This window comes from Lagenorhynchus albirostris, chromosome 11, assembly GCF_949774975.1.
Source record: "Lagenorhynchus albirostris chromosome 11, mLagAlb1.1, whole genome shotgun sequence".
Classification (NCBI taxonomy): domain Eukaryota; kingdom Metazoa; phylum Chordata; class Mammalia; order Artiodactyla; family Delphinidae; genus Lagenorhynchus; species Lagenorhynchus albirostris.
The window spans coordinates 38380083-38404981 of record NC_083105.1 but is presented as its reverse complement, the minus strand read 5'-3'; the positions used below and the strand labels follow the sequence as shown (position 1 = coordinate 38404981).

Genomic DNA, 24899 nt, shown 5'->3' with positions numbered 1-24899 from the left:
ACCTGGCCCTTAGACTATTGATTTTCCTTTTTTCTTTGAAGGTTTAGGAGAATAACTATTTTAAACCTCTGTTTTTCAATATCAGAACCGGAAAAACCTGAGAAACTTAAAGCCTTCAATATTTCTGCACATTCCTTTTCTCTGCACTGGAGCCAACCCTCTGGCCATGTGGATGGGTTTCACGTGGATCTTGTTCCTGACAGTGGCTTTGTTACTATCAAAGATCTTGGAGGTGGAGAATATCAGGTATCGTTTTCATTATCGTACTTGCCAAACTAACTTGTATTTATATTTGGTCCAAATAGGAAAGTTCTTTATGAAACTCATCCACCATGAAAACTTACTCCTTTGAGACTTTTTAAAAGCATAAGATGAAGACAAAAACACAGATGCCAAATTGATGAGTTTAAGTTTCAGCACTGGTGGACTATTACCTTAGTAACGTCTGTGTCTCTTTTTTTAAGTCTACCCTGAACCTACAGCCAACGATCCAAGGGTTCATGAATAGTTTAACAATGAAAGGGCAGAGCTATTGAGTAATCCACGCTCATTAATTGTGCACTTGCCAGGAGGATCTGTCTTTAAATCATTAATGCAGGCAACATTTCTCTCTAGAGCCATCAATGTGATTCCACTGCCTGAAAAATGTAATAATGATGGATTTTCTTATGATTTTTCTTTTACTTTTTATTGGAACTTCAGAGACACAGGTATTTTGTACACACTCTTAAATACCAGGGCTAAGCAATGGACTGTAATTTTCTTAAGACTCTTAAATAGTTGTTTCTTGTGACAATGAACTAGGATAGATAGAAATACTGATTTAGTCTTTGATAATGCAGTATGTTTTAAGTTTTTGTTATCTGTTATTTGGTAAATAGTTATGTGATATAACAAATTTATATTTTACAGTGATAGGAAATATATTGTGATATCTTAAATAGCTCAGAGTTATGTAGTGAAGTGTTACTTTGTTTTATTGATTGTGATAGATTTATGGTTTTAACTTTCTTGCTTTTCAGAATTTTAACACAATCACTTGCTTTTGGTGTTCCAGGTTGATGTTTCTAATGCTGTTCCTGGTACGCGGTATGATGTAACCATCTCTTCCATTTCTGCTACAACATACAGCTTACCTGTTAGTAGAACAGTGACAACGAATGTGACAAGTAAGTATATGTTTTCCTTTTTTTTTTTTTTACAAAGTATTTGGAACCATTATAAATCTGTTGGATGGAAATATTTACATTGGCGATATGTGCACTGTATGCATGAGAACAGTTTAGTAATTAAAGCAAAATGGAAACTTAAGAAAGTGATCTGTTTAGAACCTGAGTTCTACTAGTTATCTTCCATTACTTTCAAAGAGCAAAGATAATTTTTCTATACTTGTTAGTGAAATGGATCAGAAACACTGTGAATGGTAATATTTAAATAATACAGAGCCCTGAAAATAAACTCACTATAGTTGCTCTGAAAGAGTTATTCAGTTTGTAATACTGGTTCTTGTTTTCTTAGTGTTTGTGTATAAGCCTTGCATCAAGTAAGTTTTTTTAAAAAATGATTTGGCATTAAAAGTATATTTGGCATGTAGGTTTTAGTAGCATTCCATTTTTTACATTCTTATAAAAGACTATTTTTGGTATTCCCCAAAGCATTTAATCTTTTTTTTTCTTGTGGTAGCAAAGCTCTAGGGAGGGTAAACTTACACTTATGAGACCATTAGTCTTTGGGAACTTCAGAAGTCTACAATTTGTAGATATTTTTCTTACATATGATTGTGAAAATACAATAATAATTGTTTGACCTTATAACAACATGACTTTTTTCAAAAAAATAGAACCAGGGCCTCCAGTCTTCCTAGCAGGGGAAAGAGTCGGATCTGCTGGGATTCTTCTGTCTTGGAATACACCACCTAATCCGAATGGAAGGATTATATCTTACGTTGTAAAATATAAGGAAGTTTGTCCATGGATGCAAGCAGCGTATACACAAGTTAGAGCAAAGCCAGACAGTCTGGAAGTTCTTCTTACTAATCTTAAACCTGGAACAACATATGAAATCAAGGTAATTATTTTGTAAATAGTTAGTATTAGAATATTCATTCATTTTAAAAGTGAAGGAGCTTTATCCCACCAGGTCAAGCCTTTGCAGCAAGTGACTGAAGAAGGATCATCTGAGTCTTGGCCTCATTGCCCATCTGGGCTTTTAAAACTTGAACAAATTTTATAATCTCTTTTCATTTTTATGTGTATTTATATAATTTATTTTTCTTGTTGATATTGAACCTACTGACAGCTCTATCATTTATCTTCTGGACAAATCAAAGTTTTATTATTTCAGATTCTGTTTAATTACAGAGTGTAAAGCTTGAATGTAATTCTTTTGGTCTGTTCTAGGTTGCTGCTGAAAACAGTGCTGGCATTGGAGTGTTTAGTGACCCATTTCTCTTCCAAACTGCAGAAAGTGGTAATTTTCCTAAATCATTTATTCTGAATTAGCTTCGTTATGAGTTTTTGTCATTGAAAATAAATAGGGATATAAACAAAATCCGGCACTAAAATGCATAAGATTTTCAACAACATGGCCCTTCAATTACTTTTAGAGTCTACTTGGATAGTAAGTTTACTCATTAAAATGTATATTGTTCTTTCTGATTATAAAAACACTAAGTGTTATCTTAGAAAACTTTGAAAAAAACAGAAATAAAAAAAACCCTAAATGAAAGTTATCCATGGCCCTGTTATATAAAAAATGCTGTTACCCTTTTGGTCCATTTCTGGCTGATCTTTTTTTTCCCAATGAATATATGTCTTTGTGACTATATATTAGTAAAAGTAGGCTTGTGCCATTTATGCAAGTTTATAGCCTGCCTTTTCCTCTTAACATCAAATCATAAGTATTATTATGACATTAGACTTTTGGAAATACAGATTATAATGGTTATCATATTATTCCATAACATGCAATCATTACCAAACCAATTTAAGCTACCTCCATTCTCCCAATGGCTGAGAGGAAAAATGTGATATCATCCTGATTCCTCTCTCTCATAGTATACTGTAATCTATCAACAAACCCTGCCAACATTATATCAAAATATATCCTGAATCTCACCCCTATTGTTAATCACCCTGTGTAATCCATTATCATTTCTCGCCTGAACAATCGAAAGTCTCCTCACTGGTTTTCCTGTTTCCAGCTTACCTACCTATAGTTTACTCTATCGACAAGAGCCACATAATCTTTTGAGAGAGAAGCTAGACTATGTTACTTCTCTCCTCGTAAGATGGCTCCTGTGTTATTCAGAGCAAGAACCTAAGTCCTTCCCATGAGCTACAGTGCTCTGTATGCCCTTTCCCCTCTCTGACTTCATCTCTTACCTTTCTCCTCTCCCTCTGTCTACTCCAGCCATACTGATCTTCCATCTAAGGGTCTTTTCTCTTGCTATTCCCTCTGCCTGGAATACTCTTTCACTAAATATATGTAGAACTCTCTCCCCAGTTGATCCAGATCTCACTTTACCTTTCCTGACTACACCTTCTAAAATAGCCCCTGTTTCCTTCTGTCCATCTTTATTTCCAATAGATTTATTTTTCTCCATTGGACAAGCCTGACATGTAACACATCTACTTGCTTACTTTTTATTGTATGTGTTAGCCTAGTAGAACATAAGCTTTGTGATGAAAATAAGTTGTTATGGAATGGAGGTAATTTTATTTATTTAGTAATTCAGCTGTTTATTTATAATAGCAAACAGTCAGAACCAATAAATAGAAAAATGGCACAAAGAATGGCATCTCCAATCAATAGCAAATATTTTCTGTGGAGCTTATATTCTAGTGGGCTAAGATAAGTAAATGAGTTACTAAGTAATATACTAGATTGGTGAGAAGTGCTATAAAAACAATTTCTGTAATTTTGTGCAACTATAAATGTTCTGTATAAAGATACAGATAAAGATAAAAATATCCAGTGGTTCACTGCCAAAGGGTTACATTGAAATGGGCCCTGTATATCTAGAGGGGATTATGCAATTATAATGTTAAAAGAAACATGTGCCAAGCTTTATGGCCCAGTTTTTATTTGAGACCCCATCAAGAGAAGCATGTGAATACATGCTCTATGCCATAGAAAGAATTAAGAGAAAATTCTAGAGTTTATTTAAGATTAGAAATTAATGATTCATGAGGTCTTTTTCCTATTGATATTGAACCTACTGACATTCAGATTATTAGCACAACTAAAAATTGAGAAAATTATTATTTTAAATTAAATGTTCACTAGGATATAAAAGAAAAATTTATTATGTTTTTAGCTTCAGGGAAAATAATTGGAATAATTTTTGAATGACTTAGCAAATAGTTTATTCTTTTTTTAAAACTGTCATCTTGATACAGCTTCTGATAAAGCCTGGTACGTGCAGATTATGATTTCAACTTGACAGTATTTTGAACTTTATGTATTTTATACTCTACTAACTGACATAATTTCTGGAGTTATTTTCTCTCTTGGCAAATTATGATTGGGACAGACTAACACTCTAGGATGGCATGAAAATAATACCTGAACAGAAGTTTCACTCTGTTTCTGACTTGCTGTGTTTTCTTGGGGAAATTACATAATCACATAATCAATCTTGCCTTATCTTTTGTTTTTTAAAAAAAATGTTAAGTGGTAAAAATATAAACCTAAATTTAGTTAGATCAGTTATGTCCAAGTTTTCCCCCAAGGACTCCTTTTTATTATTTATGCTACACAGAGCTAGATTTAAGGAAAATTTCTGTGGAATAATAAATTGCATTTATTATTATTAAACCAAATTTCTTTCTCCATGAATAAAAATACTCGTAAAGTATAAAGTTAACCCATTATACCATACTGAGCTGATATCACATCCACAAGCACAAAAATCTCAACTTTCTTACTTCTCACACAGCATTGTTTCAGACAAATGTAGAATTTTAGCTTTAAAATATTAGAAATATCTCTTGTACCTTCATTTCTAACTTGATGGATCCTTGGAAATGTAGAAGATTCTTTTAGAAGTCTCTATATTTGATTTAGAAAGGTTTTTTGTTTTTTTTCTGGCTCAAGAAAATGTATGTTTTGTATAGTATACACTTTGAAAAGTTTTAATTAGTTTCACATACTTATATATTTACGCAAGTCACTTGTTTAGCTATGCCCTCAAAGTGTGTGGAAGACTTATCTGAAAGGTGAAGTGATTTATAAACAGAATTTTTTGGTGCTTTAGTGTCAGATCTTTACTTGGACCAAGATGGATAAATTCACTATAAAAATCAAAAGATGATGGGATTTCGGTACCTAAAAATCCAGAAGTAGAAACTAGAATATTTAAAGTAGGGGAAGACCTGTCAGCTACAGAAAACAGCCCAAATTAGTCTTCAGACACCATGAAGTCACAAAAGGAAAACACACAGATTTTACTGAGGCAAAAATAATGTAATTTTAAGTGAATAAAAATAACCTCTTTTTCACTAAATGTTGTTTAACAGAGTTAATTAATTTTTATCTAATATAGTTTGTGTACTTTAAAAGATATTTTGAAATCATGTTTTGGAATGTAATAAAGGTTTGGTTACCTCGTAAATTCAAATTTCTCTACACTTGGGCAGTTCCTCATGGCTGTTGTTAAGGCCGATTTGGAAATGTGCCAGCTTGTATGCAGTCTGTTACTGATATATGTCTCAGGCATTCTTATAAAATTTGCATACTTTCGACTGTCCTTCTTAAGCTTTAATTCCATTGATCAGTTTCTCTTGAAGAAAAAAATTTCTATCCATTATGACATCCATTATTAATGATTAATCATCTTCCCAAATTGTTATATTTTACTTTTTTCCATTAAAATGCAGCTGTTGTTAAGTTTCTTAATTTCTGTTGAACTCATATCATCCACATACAGCTCTCCTGCCCAGGACCTAACTTTCTTATATATTTTATATGGCTTTCATTTACAAATCACATTTTGGTATTCTTCTCTACAATGTATACCTAAACTCTGGTTGTTTGATTTCTCAGTGCTAGGCACTTCTATCATTTATATTGTTTTACCCCAAACATCTTGTTTTGTTTTTATTTCTTTCAATAGTGACTTGTCATGGTTGTTCTATATTCTAAAGGACCTTGATTATTTACTCTACTTGGTCAATTTTGCATAATTAACCTTGAATTAATAAGTATCATTTTTCTTCACTCTGGCCTCATGTTTATCTCATTCCAACTAAGATAGCATATAGCTTATTATTATGCAGATTATTAATAATTAATAACAAAGTATCATGAATTCTGATGAAAGTTGATTTTGAGGGTGTATGAAAGTCAAAATATAATAACCACAATCAATTGGGTGGTATCCATTTTATATTAGACACTAAATATTTACATACATTCTAGAAATGTGCTTTTTGGTGCAAACGGTTATATGATTGTTTGAATTTGCGACTTCTTCATTATATAAGGAATTTACGTAATTCCAAAGTATTTCAGAAAGTAACATATTCATTATTCAAATTTCTATAACCACAAACAACTTGACTGAATATTTTTTCAGACTTATTTGAAATAGTTTATTGATGGATGTATTGGCCAAATAATCCTGAAGTAAAGCTTGTGTGCCTCTTAAACACAACTCTATGGGCCCAATTTCCAGTTCTTTATTTTAGGCAAAAGTCAATTCAAAAAGTATACTCAAGTATATATTTCAAAAAGTATACCCAAGTAGATTTTATACAATGTATTATACATTTAATTTCATATAACATGGGAAACGTAACATCCCAAAGTTATATAAATGCCATTCTAAGTTTTATAACAATGTTTTTCCTCTCCTTCAATCCCTCTCACTTCCCCAGCTCCAGGAAAAGTGGTGAATCTCACAGTCGAAGCCTTTAACTATTCAGCAGTAAGCCTGATTTGGTATTTACCTCGGCAACCAAATGGCAAAATTACCAGCTTCAAGATTAGCGTCAAACATGCCAGAAGTGGGATAGTAGTGAAAGATGTTTCAATCAGAGTAGAGGACATTTTGCCTGGGAAATTGCCAGAATGTATTGTAAGTATCATGGAACATTTTCTATGTCTCAAAAATTTTAGGTAAATTACATCTTGAAGTTTTGGTAAAATTTCCATTTTACCAAAATGATTCTTAGCTATTTGATTACTTATAGTATCATATGATATACAATTGGCTATAGTCAAGGCAGAATAAGAGAAAGGTTTGAGAATTCAGCAGTGAGATGTCAGATCACTTAGGGAGCTCTGGAAAGACTACATTATAGGCATGGCATTTGTGATAGGCCTTGGAGTAAGGATAGGTGGAGATTATGTGGAGGTAGAGGACATTTTATAAGCCCTGAAGTAGGAAATCGTAGGATATCACTGGAAAAAAGATAATACTTCCGTGTCACAGGAGAGGAGGGGAGGGGAATAGTCAAGGTTAAGTTTGTGGAAGTAGATTGTTTTTGTTGTGTATATCTTTAGTGAAGGATTTGTTACTACTCTAGTCATAGATGGGAAATCCCTGGAAGTACTGTAATAATGCTTTTTTAAAGTTAATTTTGGTTATCTTTGTGATATTATTGATGAGAAAACAACCAAAATTACTTTTCTTTTAAATGCTTTAAGTTGTAGAAGTCACAAAATATTTTTTAAATTTGGATATCTAATACACATAAACACATATACACATGTACCCATATACACACAAACACATGTTCTATTAGCTTTGTCTTGAATACTGTTGCAGAAAAAAATGATCATAATGGTAAGAAAGTGACGTTATGTTTGAAATTTCACAATAGGGAAAACATTTCATCTCTTTGGCTCTTGCATTTTTAATATGAATTTTAAAAATTCTTAATAATGATTTTGCTATAGTTGTACCTTTACTCAAAGCCACATGAAATCCTACTTATAAGAAAGATTAAGGTGTAAAGAATGCAGTAAATACATTCTGTTCTAAAACTGTGGACAGTGGTATTGATGGTATAACTCTAGACGGTAAGTGGGTATAATTAAAATCTAGCAGATTTGTCTGTAGCTATAATGGGTAAGTGAATCTGTTAAACTCTTACCCAATCATACACATACACACACAAAGTAGGAATAATATTTGTAGTATAAAGAAAAAATGAATTACCCTTATCATCGCCATCAAGTGATACCACATTATTTTCCCATTGATGTTTATGTTATTCACTAGGAGAGTAATGAATCCTTTTTATGGAGTACAACCAGCCCTTCTCCAACCCTCGGGAGAGTGACGCCTCCATCACGTACCACCTACCCATCGAGCATGTTGCCCGGGAGGAAGATTAGCTCTGTGTGGAAAGAGCCTATCAGTTTTGTAGTGACACATTTGAGACCTTATACGACATATCTTTTTGAAGTTTCTGCGGTTACAACTGAAGCAGGTTATATTGATAGTACGATTGTCAGAACACCAGAATCAGGTATGGTTGCTTTCTTTCTTTTTTTTCTTTGGTAGGAAAAGAAGTTAAATTATTCATAGAATAACCTTTCATTTTTTTCATGTAGATATTTTTGTTAAAACCTTCCTTCCCTTTCAATAACTTTTTTTTGCCCTAATAACAGATAATAGGTATCCCTTCTGGAGCATCTTCACTTTCAGTACTCTTTTATGATACTAATATAAGCATCTAAAATGAGAAAGGAGATTTCAGCGAAGAGACTCCTGAACTAATAACCTTGATCCTAAGATCAGCTTTTATCATTCTGTGACCCCAGCAATTTTTCATAATCATCCTGTCCTTCATCTTCTATAGTCATGTGTAGATGACTTCTCTCACTGATATTGCTATTGCCAGATGTGGAGATAACACCTGCAGTAGCAGAAATATCATGCGATTAACATTCAGCATCAGATAAAAACAGTAGTTAAAAAATACCTACCTGTATCCTCTTTGTATTTCAGTTTCCTTTTGTGAAAAATGGAGACAGTAATAGTATCTTCCTTATGGAGATGGTGTTAGTACTAAATGAGTATGATTAGATATTATTATTACTACTAAATTCTAAGAGTACATATTTCTAGGTATGGTATTTATATATTTAATTATGATAATATGTCAGCGTCCATATATACACATATATATAGACACACACATCTAAACATACTACATAATGCCATACTAAATACATAGTATCAGAAATTCAGTTGGATTGATGATTTTTAAGTCTACTGGAAATTATTACTTGTAGGGTAATTTCACTAAAGCATAGTATTTTTTTCTGATTACATAGGTGTCGTTTAAGTGCATGTAAATTTGAAGATTTTTCTTGAATTAAACATCTTTGAATCAGACCATTTCTTCTTCTATACTCCTTACTTCTTTTCATACAAAAAAAGAAAGAATTTCATGAAGGTCACACAAAGTGAAATTTGGTAGACAAGAATTTTGTTTTTAAAAATATTTGGAATGTTTCATTTCAATTAAAAGAAGGTGTTTTTTTTAATATAGAAAAAGACTTTTTAAATATCTATGAAAAAGACTATGAAAAAGACTTTTTAAATATCATTATTATTTTTATATGTTACCAATGTTACATTCGAATATAGGTTATAAATTTCCTCTCAGAACCAAATACAGATATTGATATAAAAAGTAAAATCACTGCCAACAGATTCTGAAGGTTGAGTTATTTCTTGGCCCCTTCTACCTGTGTACACCAGAGGGAGAGCTTTTATCAAGCCAGATGCCCAGGGCTTGTTGAATGCAATACGTATAAATGCTTCTAGACAATGTAACTGTACAATGAACTATATAGGAATAAAACACCCTGTGCAATAATATACAGCATTAAATAAAAATAGTAATTGTTGCAAATAAGGAGTTTATCTAATGGTCCACCACTTATTCAAATTCTTCAATTATAGCCTATTTTTTCTTTTTGTAGGTTGAAAAAACAAACACTTTACTGTGTGACCTTTTTTTCTCTGATTTTGTGTTTTATTTTGTGTATTTAATAAGGTGTTTTTAAATTTTATATATGTATCTATTAGTTATTCATTATTTTTCTGTAATCATTTTAGTGCCTGAAGGACCACCACAAAACTGTGTAACAGGTAACATTACAGGAAAGTCCTTTTCAGTTTCATGGAACCCGCCAACTACAGTTACAGGAAAATTTAGTTACAGAGTTGAATTATATGGACCATCAGGTAAGTCTTAATCAGTTTTGTGTTTACCTTTTGGAGTAAGAATTATATAAAATATGTTACTATGATCAAACTTTTAAAAAGTATTTAACTGTTTTTAAAAGACCCTATAGTTGAAGCAAACAGTAAAAAAGTAGTAAGGAAGTGAGGCTCTTTGAACTTTTTGTTTAAAATCATAAGTATAAGGAGGGTAAAACTTTGTCCATGTTCCATATTTCATGACAAGGAGCTGAAAGAACAAAGGATAACCCCTCAAGAAGAGAAGTTTTAGAAGAGATACATGTCTTCACATATTTGAACAGGAGGACCTTGACTTTCTCTGATTGCAAATATATGAAGAACAGTGGGCTTTGGTTATATATTAATCAGATTTCTGCTCAGAAGAAAGAAACTATTTCTAATAATTGGCTCTCTAAAAGTAATATGGGCAACTTCATAATGTAGCGAGTTCATCATCTTTCTGAGCAAGGAGGAGCTGGATATCCACTTGTCAAATATTTTAAGGGGTTCAAAAACTATATTAGTAGAAGTTGATTACGTAAACTCTACAATTCTTTCATAATCTGCATTCTATGGTTCTATGAAATAAGTTTATTTCAGATAGTAATGAAATAACATAAACTCACATATTATCATTTATTTGGAAGAGTGGAAAAATCGACAAATGTCCAAATTATTCATTTGGGAACTTCTAGGAATCTATCATGAAACACATGAGTAAACTTTATTTCTCATCCCTGAGTACCTTATGCTCCTAAAATTCTGAAATATTTGCAGGCCTAAAGATATGGTAGTCTGTTTTTCCCCCTCCCTCCTCAGTACATAGACACACATGGATACCCAGACATAGCTTTTCTATCAGTACTATTTTACAAAATTTTGACAAAGTACTCTTATATCTGTGAGGCTGGTAAGTCAAGAGAATGTATTTAGTAACTATCGAATTTAGCAAACTGGAAGTCATTAGCGATCTTATCAAGAGCAGTTATGATGGAGTTTGTGGGGTAAATGCCTGCTTGGAGTAGACTGAAGAGAGAATGGGAGAAGAGAATTGGAACAGTGGGTAACGGACAGCTCTTGAGTTCTGCTGCAAAGTGAAGCAGTGAATGGAAGTGGGTAGTGGGGGTGAGGGGTGAGCAGCATCGACAGGTTTTCTTTTCAGAGGGAACAAGCAAAGCATGTTTGTTTGCTGGTGGGAATAAATTAAAAAAAGGATATGTTGATGACATAAGAAAGGCAGGAATTATTGGAAAGATATCTTTGTGTAGGCAGGAAATGGGATCTTTTGCTCAAATGTAGGGATTAGTTTGAATAAGAATCCAGATGGTTTATCCATTGTAACAGGTTATAAGGCAGAGTCTGTGGGTGCAGATGCTGTACATAGGTAGTTGCGTTGGTGGGAGTATGTGGCACATGTCTTCTGAATGATTAATTTTTCCAACTAATCAACTGGGAAGAAAAAGTGTAAATATTCATCTAGAAGAGTAGAGAGTGACTGTACTACTGAAGTTAGGTAAGGTGCTGAGTACCATTTAGGGCTCATTTGAAGTGTGGTAATGAATAAAGTGATATCAGTCAGAGTGGATTTGTGTTTTTCTCCAGTTCCCTTCAACAAGAGAGAGGGCTTATGTAAGGCAGTGATTATTACTGACAATGGATAAAGAGTAGACATCAAGTGGTGAGGAACCAAACAAAATAAAGTAGGTGGTAAGATCAATGGATTGGAGGTCCCAAAGAATTGTTGGTTCTGGCTTCTAGAGTAGTGATCAGGAGACAGGAAGTGTGGTCAGAGACAGCTGCATGAAATTGAGATAATTTAGGATTTGCAGTTATTGGTAATAGCCATGTCTATTATGACTGTGAGGGAGTGACTGAGATCAGGTGGAGGACTAGATTATTTAAGGAGAGCTTGAAGTAGTTTAAGGATGATCTCTAAGGATATTGAAATCACCACAAATTAAGATGGTAGCATTGAAGAAAATACCATTGAAGCAGGAGCGAAACCATCCAGAATGAGAGTGTGTGACCCTGGGGTCCACAGATCACTACAACAATGAGAGTCAGTGGATGTCACCGATGACATGAGAGCTGAAGCTGTGGGCTTTTCTAAGGAGGAGCTACAATTGTCTAAGAGCAAAGAGGAGCAAGGAGAACACATACCACACCTGACCGCCTAGTCGCTTGAGGGCTGCGGGGAAAAATCAGTCACCACCATTCAGGGTGGCTGTAGGGAACGGAAGCAGTGGTCTCAGGGGAGAGCTAGGTTTCAGTTAGAGCAAGAAGGGGAAAAAACGATTCAGAGATAAAGTTGAGGATTTAAGGAATTTTGATGATGGCCCAGTTAAGAAATTTTGCTCAGAAGCTAAGCTACAGAAATTTTCTAAATATATCTTTTTATAGAAGATAGTGAGAATATTTAGCATTTTAATTGAATGAATTTGAGTATCAAACACTGTCACTGTTTTTATATTGGTAAAACCTAATGTGTTCATTTTAACTATGTCAAAAAATAACACTATGGTCCAATAGGGCTTTATATAAAAGTAATTTTAAATACTGCAAGATTTTCATTTTTTTTCCATTTTAAATAAATTGACACCAGTGTGACACTAAGCTAAATGTTTAAGATATATTCACTTTTAAAATTGTAATAGTGAATGTTAGTGCATAGGTTAACACTTTATTGCTCTATACTTAAATGTAAGAATGATTACATGCTTGAAGAGTAAATAATCCACAATTATCTTTTGCGTTTTGCAGGTCAGATTTTGGATAATAGCACAAAAGACCTTAAGTTTGTGTTCACTAATCTAACACCATTTACAAAGTATGACGTGTATGTTGCGGCTGAAACCAGTGCAGGGATTGGACCCAAGTCAGATATTTCAGTATTCACTCCTCCAGAAGGTAAGAACACCTCTTCTAGTGTGTTAATGAAAATTTTATTACATCGGTTAAACATTGTATTAGAAGCTATTTGGTTGATATTTACCTAATTCATGTTATTTCCTTATCAGATTACTACCTAGTGCATTCTGAACATGTGTTCCTTAGAACACTAAACCCATAGCATGCTTCATAATAAGAGGGACCAAAGATCAACATTACATGCAGTATCAGCCTGCATAATTCACAAGGAATAGTGCTGGCAAAATCTCAAGAATACTTAAACAAGTGAACACATTTAACATGGCTTAAACCACATTATTTAATGTTGACTCTATCTTCCCACAAAATAACGTTCAGAGAAATCCATGTATCCCACAATGCCTATAACAAAGTATATTTATAATCAAAAGGATATTCTAAGGAAGTGAGGATTTCTGGAAGGTGCATAATATAAATTTACCAGAATATACTGAAATTATTTTTAAAAGTTTCTCCTGAAGAACTTTTTTATTTGTATATATTAAACGTCACAGTCTAAGGCGAACTGTAGTGTTTAAAAAAACGTTACCATGCCATTTCACAACCTGTTTTCTGGGCCCACACCAAACTTGCTCAATGCCTTCATTTCTATTTAGATATTGTAATTATTTAGGAGAATACAATAATTTTTTTACAGTCACACTAACACTTGAAAAAGTTTTCAGTTTTTGTTTATGTGAGAGCTAACATACAGTAACTTGTGAATTAAGTACACAGTGTGCACACATGCACGTGCATACACACACACACACACACACACACACACACACACACACACACACACACACACACACACACGGCTGGGCATACATTCATCAGATAAATCATTCAAGTGTTTCACCATGAGAGGGCAGCAACTATTAGGGAATTTTGTACTTCTCCCCCATTTCAAAGAACAACCCTTGATAATATTTTGCTATTGAAAGAACGTAAAAATTATGTTACATCGATTTCAAATGAAAATTCTAATGTGTATGTGGTTTCAATACACAGGTTAAAAAAGAGACGCACACTCATTAACAAAATGCTCTCATTTTTTCACATCAAAACTTTTTCCATTGTATTTCTATCAGAAGAGTCTTAGCATTGTACGTCTTCTCAATTAGACCTGAAATTTCTCCCACCTCCACCTAAACCTGCTCTTAAGCATTTTCAAGAAATCTAGACAGATTTATGGATGGCTGTCAAACACCACAGAGCAATCTGGCCTTCATCATACTTAGAGCCCTTGAATTTGGTCTTTTCTCAACCAACCCAACTGACCAATTTCTATTCTCATGTTATGCAGTTAAATAAATTCAGTCTTCTTTCAAGCCAAGCTGATTTTGGTGCTCCTAAACTGAATCCACAATTTAAGATTTTTGTTTTATTGTCATCATTCTTGACCTACAGCATCTGACCAAAATAGGGAAATAGATAATACATTGCCACATACAGTGCCATTTTGTTTATTTGGGACATTGTTTAAGCATTTATTTCCCTTTCTTTATATCTGTACTTTTTATTGACAAAATAATAAGTAGAATTTTAAGGACATTGTTCAACATATTTCACATGGGTTATTTTTCACACCAAGTTATTTTGAATATCTGACTCTACTTGCCCTGTGTAACGAGCAGTGTATCCTAAGTTTTATCCTACTGCCTCCTGAACTACTCACCATGTAGACCACATCCAGGTGGCTTCCAGGAGAACCCACCGGCAACAGGTGGGTTTCTCTAAGGGCAGGCGTGGCACAGTTCTTACCTCTGCATGCCTGCTTCTCCATGGAGTTCTCAGGGAGTTTCAGTGGAATGCTGGGGCAAATGCAGTGAATGTAGACTCTGACAGCACTAATTAATCCTGGTCCGACTAATTAAAACTTTGCCGTAAAGGAATCTTTAGACTATATGAGAACAATCTAATAATTCATTAGAACTATATACTGTCAAGTAAAATTTATACCTTAGTTTTAGATTATTCTTTTTATTCATTAATACAACAGGGTTCTTTGTATTCTAATTAAAGTTACTCAATTTATTATTTTCTCCATATTTAAAAGTAGTCTATAGTCTATTTAAAAAATTAATTAGGACCAGCTTTTAAATTAATATATTTTAAAATAACTAGGGTTCTAACAAATCTCCAGATAGTCATAGAAAAATATTGAATTGATTTCTTATAGAAAATATATGCTATCACATTTTAATGAGGCTGATTTCTCTAATACTGAGAATCATATGGTCCATGGTCTACTTTGATTATCAAAGAAAATCAACATGATGTTGTTAAAGCAGTTATCCTATGTATTTCATAATGTTTCTACATAGCCGTTAATATTTTACTGAGCAGATTTCTACATAGGCATGAAGAAGAGATGGTTTTGGAAAAAATGATAATTTAATAATCTCTAATGTTATAAAACATCATAGTTGCCTATTCCAAAATGAGGTAATCTGCTGAATATAACATAGGCAACAGAATTTTCTTATTATTTGTATCGGGATTAAAGAAACTTAAGTAAATTTTGTTGCTTCAATATCCCCTAAAACTTCTCTGCCACTAGTGTCAAATATCTTTTAAGGAGGTTAACATCATTCCTTAAAAGCAAACAAAGTATTGAAATCCATATTTACTCCTCCATAAATAGATATTGGAAGTGAAGACATTTGTCCTTAGTAGTTTCAATTTGCTACTTTCTGCCAATAGTAGCAACATCTTTGTAGGGAGATCACTGAGAAACTCTGAACTTTGTGTTTTTCAGGATTCTCCATGACTTTTATTTTTCAGTAGATTTTTGCAAAATTCACTTCTAATGGAAGTTTAATTTGCTAGATAATGGCAGGCTTATTTTAATGTATTTTCTCTACCCCACTGCCGTTCGTCTCCATTTCACTTTTTTCTAAGAATTTTTCATTTGCAAACTCCAAATCATTTGGAATATATTTTTACCAATCATATGTGTACTCTGTTTCCCATTTCTTAGTAAAATTTATAGGTGTATTGACTTGAGAATGATTCTTAGGTCATCCCCATGGACAACACCTTCATAATTGATGCTGAACCATGAATAATTGCTTTGTGTGTTTGATTTTCTTTAGTTAATTTGGTATCAATATTAAAGAAGTTTGATCTAATCCACACTTCTCTGGTTTCCCCATAAGAATTTGTGGTGTAACATATCAAGTATCTTTCTAAAGACAAGATACAATGCTGTCTACTCCATTTCCTTTATCCCCTAAGCTTTTTCTTCTTTCATAAAAAAAGAGACAGCCTTAGAATCATTCTTTTTTTTTTTTTTTTTTTTTTTTTTTTTTTTTTTTTTTTTTTTTTGCGGTACGCAGGCCTCTCACTGTTGTGGCCTCTTCCATTGCGGAGCACAGGCTCCGGACGCGCAGGCTCAGCGGCCACGGCTCACGGGCCCAGTCGCTCCGCGGCATGTGGGATCTTCCCGGACCGGGGCACGAACCCACGTCCCCCGCATCGGCAGGCAGACTCCCAACCAGTGCGCCACCAGGGAAGCCCTAGAATCATTCTTACACAAGTTTGGGGTACATTTTTAGCGTAACATAGAACCACTTAAAGTTGGATTGTAACTTTAGGCATTAGTGTCATGGGGCAATACTTACTAAGTTATATTGAAAAGTATAAATCAAAAGATAGAGAAACAGTATCTGCTACTATTTTTAGGTTTGGCTAACAGAATAAGAGAGTACATTTTAAATATACTGCTGTACTGGGTAATGTTTGGTATCCTACTACATTATTATGTTATATCACATGGGACTGACCATTTCACTTATTTTATAGTAGGCAGGGTTTAGTTATCTGATTAATCTGATCAATGTACTTATTAAACTGGCTTTTTCAGTTAAGATTCTACATGTGTTCAAATTAGATGGAAAAGTGCCAGGTCTCTTCTTTGATTTAGGTTATGCAATACTGAGAGTTTGTCTACATAGCGACCCCAAAATAAAATGTCAAAGCAAGGTGGAATTGGAGTTTTGCTATTTAAATAGCTGTGTTGTTCTCACACTACATGGTTAATCAGAAAGGTCCTCCACTCTTGAAAAATGTATATTGGCATATATGATGATAGAAACATAAGCTTTAGGAACAGTGTATGTTAATGAAATAAAACGTGTAAGAGGTGACCTATGCAAAGGATTTTATCTGTTTTATTCCTTCCTCTATCCTCAAGTGCCTAGAACAGTGACTGTATGATGAGTCCTCAGTCTGTTGAATGATGAATGAATCAATCAGTGATTGTAGGGTTCTAGCCTTAGTCTTTCCTCAGTCTTTCAAAGGTCAAACTATTTTTCCTCCAGATTTGAACACCTTTGGGGAAATCAATCTAAAGAGTTATCCTTCTATATAGAGATATACCAAAATGTTTTTAGAAAAGGAGATGCAAATAATTGGCAAATTATAGGTGTACCCATGTTATGTTTCTTTCAGTTTTGAGCACAGGTTATACCCATACTGGACACTGGAATTTTTTTTTTTTTTTTTTTTTTTTGCGGTACACGGGCCTCTCACTGTTGTGGCCTCTCCCATTGCGGAGCACAGGCTCCGGACGCGCAGGTTCAGCGGCCATGGCTCACGGGCCCAGCCGCTCTGCGGCAGGTGGGATCTTCCCGGACCGGGGCACGAACCCGTGTCCCCTGCATCGGCAGGCGGACTCTTAACCACTGCGCCACTAGGGAAGCCCATGGACACTGGAAATTTGACTGCAGTAATCAGATATGCTCTTAGTCCAGAATTCATCCATCTAGCCATTAACTAGTCAACAAACATTTAGAAATATTTACATTGTTATAATCTCCAGGGAGATTTTTTTTACTGATTACTTCATAGAGACAAAGAAAAAAAACAACTTTTAATCTACTGGATAAAATACTACATGGTTACAGGAGCTTACTACATGGTTAACTTAAGCATAATTAGGTTCATTAATTATAATAATATTTATGGGAGTTGTGGCATTAATTTTCAGTTCCTTTTTGTTATCTTAAAGGAGAACAGAGTCATTCTTCATTTGTATTATACCCCCAATATGTCTTTCTTCTAACTGGAATTTGGTAAACCTGTACTACTGTGAAATATCTCAGCTTAGGGAAATAGGGAAATGAGGGAAATGAATTTAATGTGTGACCACGTCCTAATCATAAAGGACAATATTTTTACATCTCATTTTCTCTTTCTTGAACCAACATATTATAAAGTCTTTTGAATTTGTTCCTAACTTTGTGTAGTGATAGGAAAGTTTTAATCACACCGATTTTATAGATAGGGAAACTAAAGGTGGAGGGGTGAATTGGTTATTTATAATCACATAATGAACTATAGACAGAAAGTGGACAAGTGCCCAGAGCAGGTTTACTCGTGGTTCATTACTCCTGTGGCCCTGGGAGGTTTCCTAGAGGTTGCTCTTGGTGACATACATAGATACATACATACATACATTCATTCATTCATTCATTTATTTAGTGATTATATACTTTTTACATTACAAAATTATTATCACTTGATGAGTTTCTAACTAGAATTTAAGTACTTCTTGCTTTATCTTAAACCAATTGTTAGTTTTTCTCTCTTTTTCTTTACTGTTGCAAAGAGTGAGGGCATCTGAAATTTGAGATTCACATAATTAATTTGTAAAATCAGCAGGAAAATATCAATCAACTCTTCAAACAATTTAATGTAATGAATTAAAATTTGCCTAATTGATTTTTACCAACTACATGTAATTTCATTCCTGGTATTCTGGATATTATTTTTTGGTATGTTGTTATTTTTATAAAGTCTTCAGGATTTCTACTGGGCATTCATCAATCATAAACAACTTTCCCTGGGAAGTTGTTTTTATTAATTAATTTGTTTTGAACAAATGTTGTGACATTTTGATTTGGGAAAATTATTCCATGTTATTCTGTTTCTTGTGGACATTTTGAGAACAACGTGTAGAAATTTAAATATCTGTATATTTTAAACGATCAGATACAAATTTAATAATTAATAAATTGTTTTAGTCTGTTTTCTAATAGAATTGCTTATATATCTTCAATCGTGAACTAAGAATTAAGGGAATTTTTTAAAATTTGAGAATGTATTTTTAAATTTCCCTTTTCTTATTCTCTTTTTTTAGTTCCAGGTACAGTATTTGATTTGCAAGTTGCAGAAGTAGAAGCCACAGAAATAAGCATTACTTGGAAGAAACCACGACAACCAAATGGAATCATTAACCAATATCGAGTGAAAGTATTAGTTTCTGAGACAGGAGTAATATTGGAGAATACTTTGCTCACAGGAAAAGATGAGGTATTGCACTTTAATTTCTTATCTTGGGGAGCCCTTTCTACTTGGTTTTGGCCCTGATAACTTGGAAGATTTGCCAACATGCAAACATAAAATATTTGACGAGCTTCAGAGTACAAAATGAAGTAAATTTAGGCTATGTTGATAATCTAGCTCATCATATTTCATTTTAGGACATATATTATTAGTTAAGTGCTATTATGTTTTTTCAGCAATGAAAAATGTTAATTGAGGAATTAAGCAGGACTAAAGGTACTTCCATAAGTGAATATTATTATGGTAATTAAGTTAATGAATTGTTTGGAAACTCCTGTTATGATTTAAGTACTCCTTCTAAGGCTGTGCTTGTCATTTGGAATAGTTGCCAACGAAAGGCACAGTAATTTTAGTAGCTGTTGTTGACAAATGATTTGACCTACTTAGGAAGCCAGATTTCTCAAAGCTGCCTCATTTAAAAACAAACGAACAATATACATTTGATTAAAGAAATCAAATAAAAGAGATGAAATCGTTTCATAGATATAAAATAAGAGGACAATGTTTGCTTCTGTTCACACCGGGAGTCTTTTTTCCCCCTTTGTTTCTGTTAGGAAGCGGTGATTTTCCTTCACTGTCTTCATTCACCTCATCCAGCCAGCTGTTCACCTGTGAGTTCCCTCTAAAACTGCAGACTAGTTGTATCCAGATATTGGTGGCTCCTGGGGCTCACAAAAATTAAATATACTTGGGACCAGTGAGTGTAGCAATCTCTGTACCTTAGAGGTACTACCTGATGGTTATTCAGTAATTAGGTTCCACTCCTTTGGTCCAGAATCACTGTTTTTTCCTATCTCCACATATATTACCTATTCTATTTCTAGTCCCAGCTCTCCTCCATTTCTGGCATCTACCTGAAAGTTGACCTCACTATGTGCTTAATGCATTCTGGCCACCCAGGACTTATTACTCCAAGTCGTTTGACATCTCTGGCCCAGGGTTAAATTTTAATCCAATGTTGACTCCATTCCTGTGTGCAAAAATGTTGAGTTATGATTTCTCTGATACTTTAGTTGACAACTCAGGCAAAGGGCAAAAGCTTAATCCTCTGCTCCTGCTGAGAAGGCCTTAAATTAGATACTTCACTATTTTAGGACTGGGTGACAGGTCTCTCACTTGTAATGACATCTACTGAATGGCAAGCCACACCTCTTTTTCTCTTCAAAGTAAGAGATTGTGGAATGACTTCTTTGTTATTCTGCCTATATCTATATGATCTGCGGTCTCTGTGACATAGTAGAGAGAACATGAGCTTTGGTACTGTACAGATCTGGGCTTATATCCTAATTTGGTCACTTACTGGGCTGTACAGCAGAAAGGTTAAGTGCATGGACCTAGGAGGAAATATGCTTGGGTTTAAACCTTGGTTTTGCCTGTAGTGATGGTTTAACCTTGAGAAAGTAGGCTTGACCTCTCTGAACTTCAGTTTCCTCTTCTCTAAGATAGGGACTCTAAGAGTCCCTATAACACAGGATTGTTAATGAAGGTTTAGTGGATTAATGTGTGTAAAGAGCTTAGAACTATACCTGGCATATGGTAAGTTTGGTGCTAAATAATTGTGACCTGTTGTGATAATCATGGCACTGGACCTTTCACCCTCATTGGGACTCAATATTAGTTTCCTTAGGTCTCAATAAAAGGAGACATTATACTTCTCTTTATTTCTGTGATTGTATCTTTCTTCATTAGATCAGGCGCTTTATTGATATTTCTGCTTCCCCATGTGATTGGTGTTTGGGTTCACCTTTCAAGAGGTTGACATATGGCAGAGGCTCTAAATCCAAATGAACCAGGGTCCTAGACCGGGCTCTGCCCTTTTCTAGATCTATGACCTCGGTCAAGTCAACTTTTGGAGACTTGCTGCCCTTACTTTTAAAGCAGAGCTTATATACCCACCTTATATGATGAGGAATAAAGGAGATAACAGATAAAACCTCTGGCTTAGTGTATTCATTTTTTATCCTCTTCCTTGACCTTGATGTAGGATAAGGACTCTTCTATTCAGTCTTCAACTTCTCAGAGTATAGCCTCCACACCCTGTCTCAAGAATTGTTTAAATCCTTGAAATCTTGTTAGAAGTCACCAGTGGCCTCCTAAGGGTCAGATAAGGTGGTAATATAGTTTTAGCGGTCCTCATCTTCCCTGTCTCCTCCAAAATCCATTCGTTTGCCTCCTACTCTCCAGCTTTTGATACAACCATTTTCTCCCTAATACTTGCTCCACTTTCATATACTGTGACTATGCGAAAATTTTGGCCTTGTGCAATGAAAAATGAATAAAATAAAAAAGCTAGCTCTTTTACAATTTTCTAGCTTCTTCATTATAAGGATATTGCAGAGAGTTCTGTTTTCAGCCATGTCATTACACTTTTTTTTTGATAACTGCACAGTTTCAATCACTGCTTCCTATTTTCATGACTCTTTTGCCTTGTTTTCCATGATGATTTTTCTCTCTGACACTCTGCATCCCTAATTCAAATCATTTGTGGTGAAGTTCTGCCAGGGCTCATCACATTTGAACTCATAAAACAGAACAAAACAAAACAAGCATCCTTTGGGGGATAACAGGACTTGGTTCTTGATTGAAAGGAGGAGATGAAGTTGGAATGAAGAAGAGGTACTAGACAGAGGTTCTGGGACAGTGATGGGGGCATATAAAGTTTCCCACAGGACACAAGAAGAAAGTCTGTAAAGGCAATTAATAGTTTTAGTGGTTAAGAACAAGGCCTGGAGAGAGGCTGACTTGAAACCCAGATACTAAATAACAGACTTAGAATTCCTAACCCCTTGGACTGGGCACACCACAGATCTCTGATCTGAAGGTCATTGTCTAAGCATTTGGAAGGCTTTCATGGCATTTTTACATGCCTGATGTCTCTCTTTTTGGTTAATGGCACCATCATCCTCTCTTCATGAGGGCGTGAAACCTTGGAATTACCTCTGACTTTGGTTATACTTAGCATTTAATAGCCACTCAGTGTTAAGGCCAGTTATTTCTGCCTCCACAGTGTGACCTTCATACCTCTATATTCCATTCCTGTGTCCCCACCCCAGCTCAGGATTGAATAGTCTCTTGCCTGGACTATTTTTGTTAGCTTACTACGTTAGTTTTCCATTGTTGTATAACAATTTGCCACAAGCTTAAAACAACTCACATTTATCATCTCACAGTTTCTGTGGGTCAGGAATCCAGACAGCTTAGATGGGTTCCCTACTTAGGGTCTCATACAGCTGCAGTTAAGTGGCTTACTGTCCTGTGTTCTCATCTGGAGCCTTGACTAGGGAAGAATCTACTTCTAGGCTCATGTAGAATTTTGGCATATTTCATTTCCTTTTGATTGTAGAACTGAGGGCCTTGGATTCTTTCTGGCCCTTTGACTAGAGACTACCCTTAGCTCTAGCTCATAGGGATCCCCCACATTTTCTTGCTACAGAACTTTCCTAGCCTGGCCATTTACCTCATCAAGCCAGCGGGGAGAGTCTGTATAATATAACTGTGAGAGTGACATCACATCACCATTGGTTAGATGCAAACCACAGTTCCCGCCCAAGAGGAAGGGATTATACAAAAGCATGAACAACAGGAGGTAGGGATAGTGGAGGGATCACGAGAGAGGCCATCCACTGTAGTCTCTCCACTGTTTTGTGTTTCACGCGTCTATGAGAATAATCCTTCCAGATATAAGTATATTACTTAAACTAAAAAAGTCACTAAATAAAAAATGAGAATGGCCTGGGAACGGGAATATGTATCTATTTAAGTAATCTAGCTTTCCTGTCGTAGCAGAAAGTCAGTTGATGCTGTCTAAAGTAAGTGAGCCTTAACAGAACAGTATAAGCATGCTATCTAGTGATTTTAGAAGTAATAACCATAAGAACTGAAAACAGAAATGATTAAAGGTGTTGCTTCCAACAAATATTGAATCATTATGTTGTACACTTGAAAGTAATATGATATATGTCAGTTATATCTCAATTAAAATAAACAAACGATTTCAAAATCTCAAAAAATTGTTGCTTCTGGAGTGTAAGACTTGCAACTGGAAAAGTACAGACAAGGAAGTATTTCCATTGTAAATCCTTCATCACCTCTTGCATTTTTAGCCATGTGCATATATCATGATGATTACACTTTTAAAAAAGTATTAAAATATAATCATCCTATGCTAGGCTTGACCTGATCTCATCATCCTTATTGAAATTTTTTCCAGTGACCTCTCATGAGTTGTTTGTTTCTTAATAAACAGAGGTTATTTAAGCATGCTGAAATACATATAAGATTTTACTCTCGATATTTAAAAACATATTTGAAGAAATACATTAGAAAATTTAATCTCAGCGTTTGAGGACTGTTATTTCAACTTCCAAGCTTATATATGAATGTCATCTATAACATGCCTAATAAATGATTGGGAATCCAGCCTCTGCTAAAATATTTGATCAACTCTGACAATAGGGAATCAACTACTACAAAAGCAGCTCCTGTTCTTTAAGCCTTAAACCATGCTTCCTTATGGTCTCACAGACATGCGTTTATTAGGTAACTATAAAGTTCTAGGCACTGTGATAGGTCCAGAATATACATAGATAAATAAGAAACTACCCTGTTCTTTAACTGTTTTGGACTGAAATATTCGTCCTCTAATGTTTACTAGTTTGTCCCATCTCTCCTCTATAGACCCACACAGTAGCATATAATGACTTTGAGTTTGGGATTTGCAACCAGGAAAATGTGTTCCAACCCCACCTCTGCTATGACTAGCTTTGTGAACTTGAACAGATGACTGTAAAATGGAGATAATAATATCTTTCCCTTTAGGTTATAATGAAGTGATATCACATGGGAAAAAGTATTTAGCACTGTACTTGATATACAGTAGCTTTAAATGTTAGTCTCTGCAGTAGTAATAACAGTGCACAGTGATTTAACTTTTTATCATTTGAAATAATGCTCATGGCTTCCCTAAGGCTTAACATCCTCAGGTTCTCATCAGTCATGGTTTCCACGTCCTTCATATTATTGATAACTCTTCTGTGTATATTTTCCAATTTGTCAATGAGCCTCTTTCTCAGCTGAACACAATATTCTATATGTAGTTTGACTAGAGCCAAACTGAGCAGAATTATTTTCTCCTTTTGTGTAAACTTTCTACTTCTGTCAATGCAAAGAATAAAACTAATTTCTTTGGGAGACTCATTCTGCTGAGACAGAAGTTAGAAAACCCCTAAAGTCATCTCTCCATGGATTGCTCTCTGGCTGAGTTTCACACTAAAATCTCATCCTGTACTTGTTATTCTAATCGAACCCTGGGACATTTTATCCCCAGAGACACTGCTTTGCTATGTAGTGTTACAGATTTCTGAGATTTGTATAGATACATCCTTTCATCCAACCTATTTCTCAAGTATATCAGTGTTTGTCAGTGATGAGCATG

At 34.5% G+C, this 24899-nt stretch overlaps 1 protein-coding gene across 1 annotated transcript in view; it reads left to right on the top strand.

The window, feature by feature from the left end:
* The first annotated feature begins 656 nt into the window (after positions 1–656).
* Positions 657–24899, top strand: part of PTPRQ (protein tyrosine phosphatase receptor type Q) — a 198346-nt gene continuing 174103 nt past the window's right edge. The window contains exons 1-9 of the mRNA XM_060165124.1: positions 657–710; positions 1058–1169; positions 1841–2067; positions 2400–2469; positions 6879–7078; positions 8228–8477; positions 10079–10207; positions 12965–13111; positions 19260–19432. Of these exons, the coding sequence (XP_060021107.1) occupies positions 657–710; positions 1058–1169; positions 1841–2067; positions 2400–2469; positions 6879–7078; positions 8228–8477; positions 10079–10207; positions 12965–13111; positions 19260–19432 (1362 nt within the window). The remainder of the gene's footprint in view (positions 711–1057; positions 1170–1840; positions 2068–2399; positions 2470–6878; positions 7079–8227; positions 8478–10078; positions 10208–12964; positions 13112–19259; positions 19433–24899) is intronic.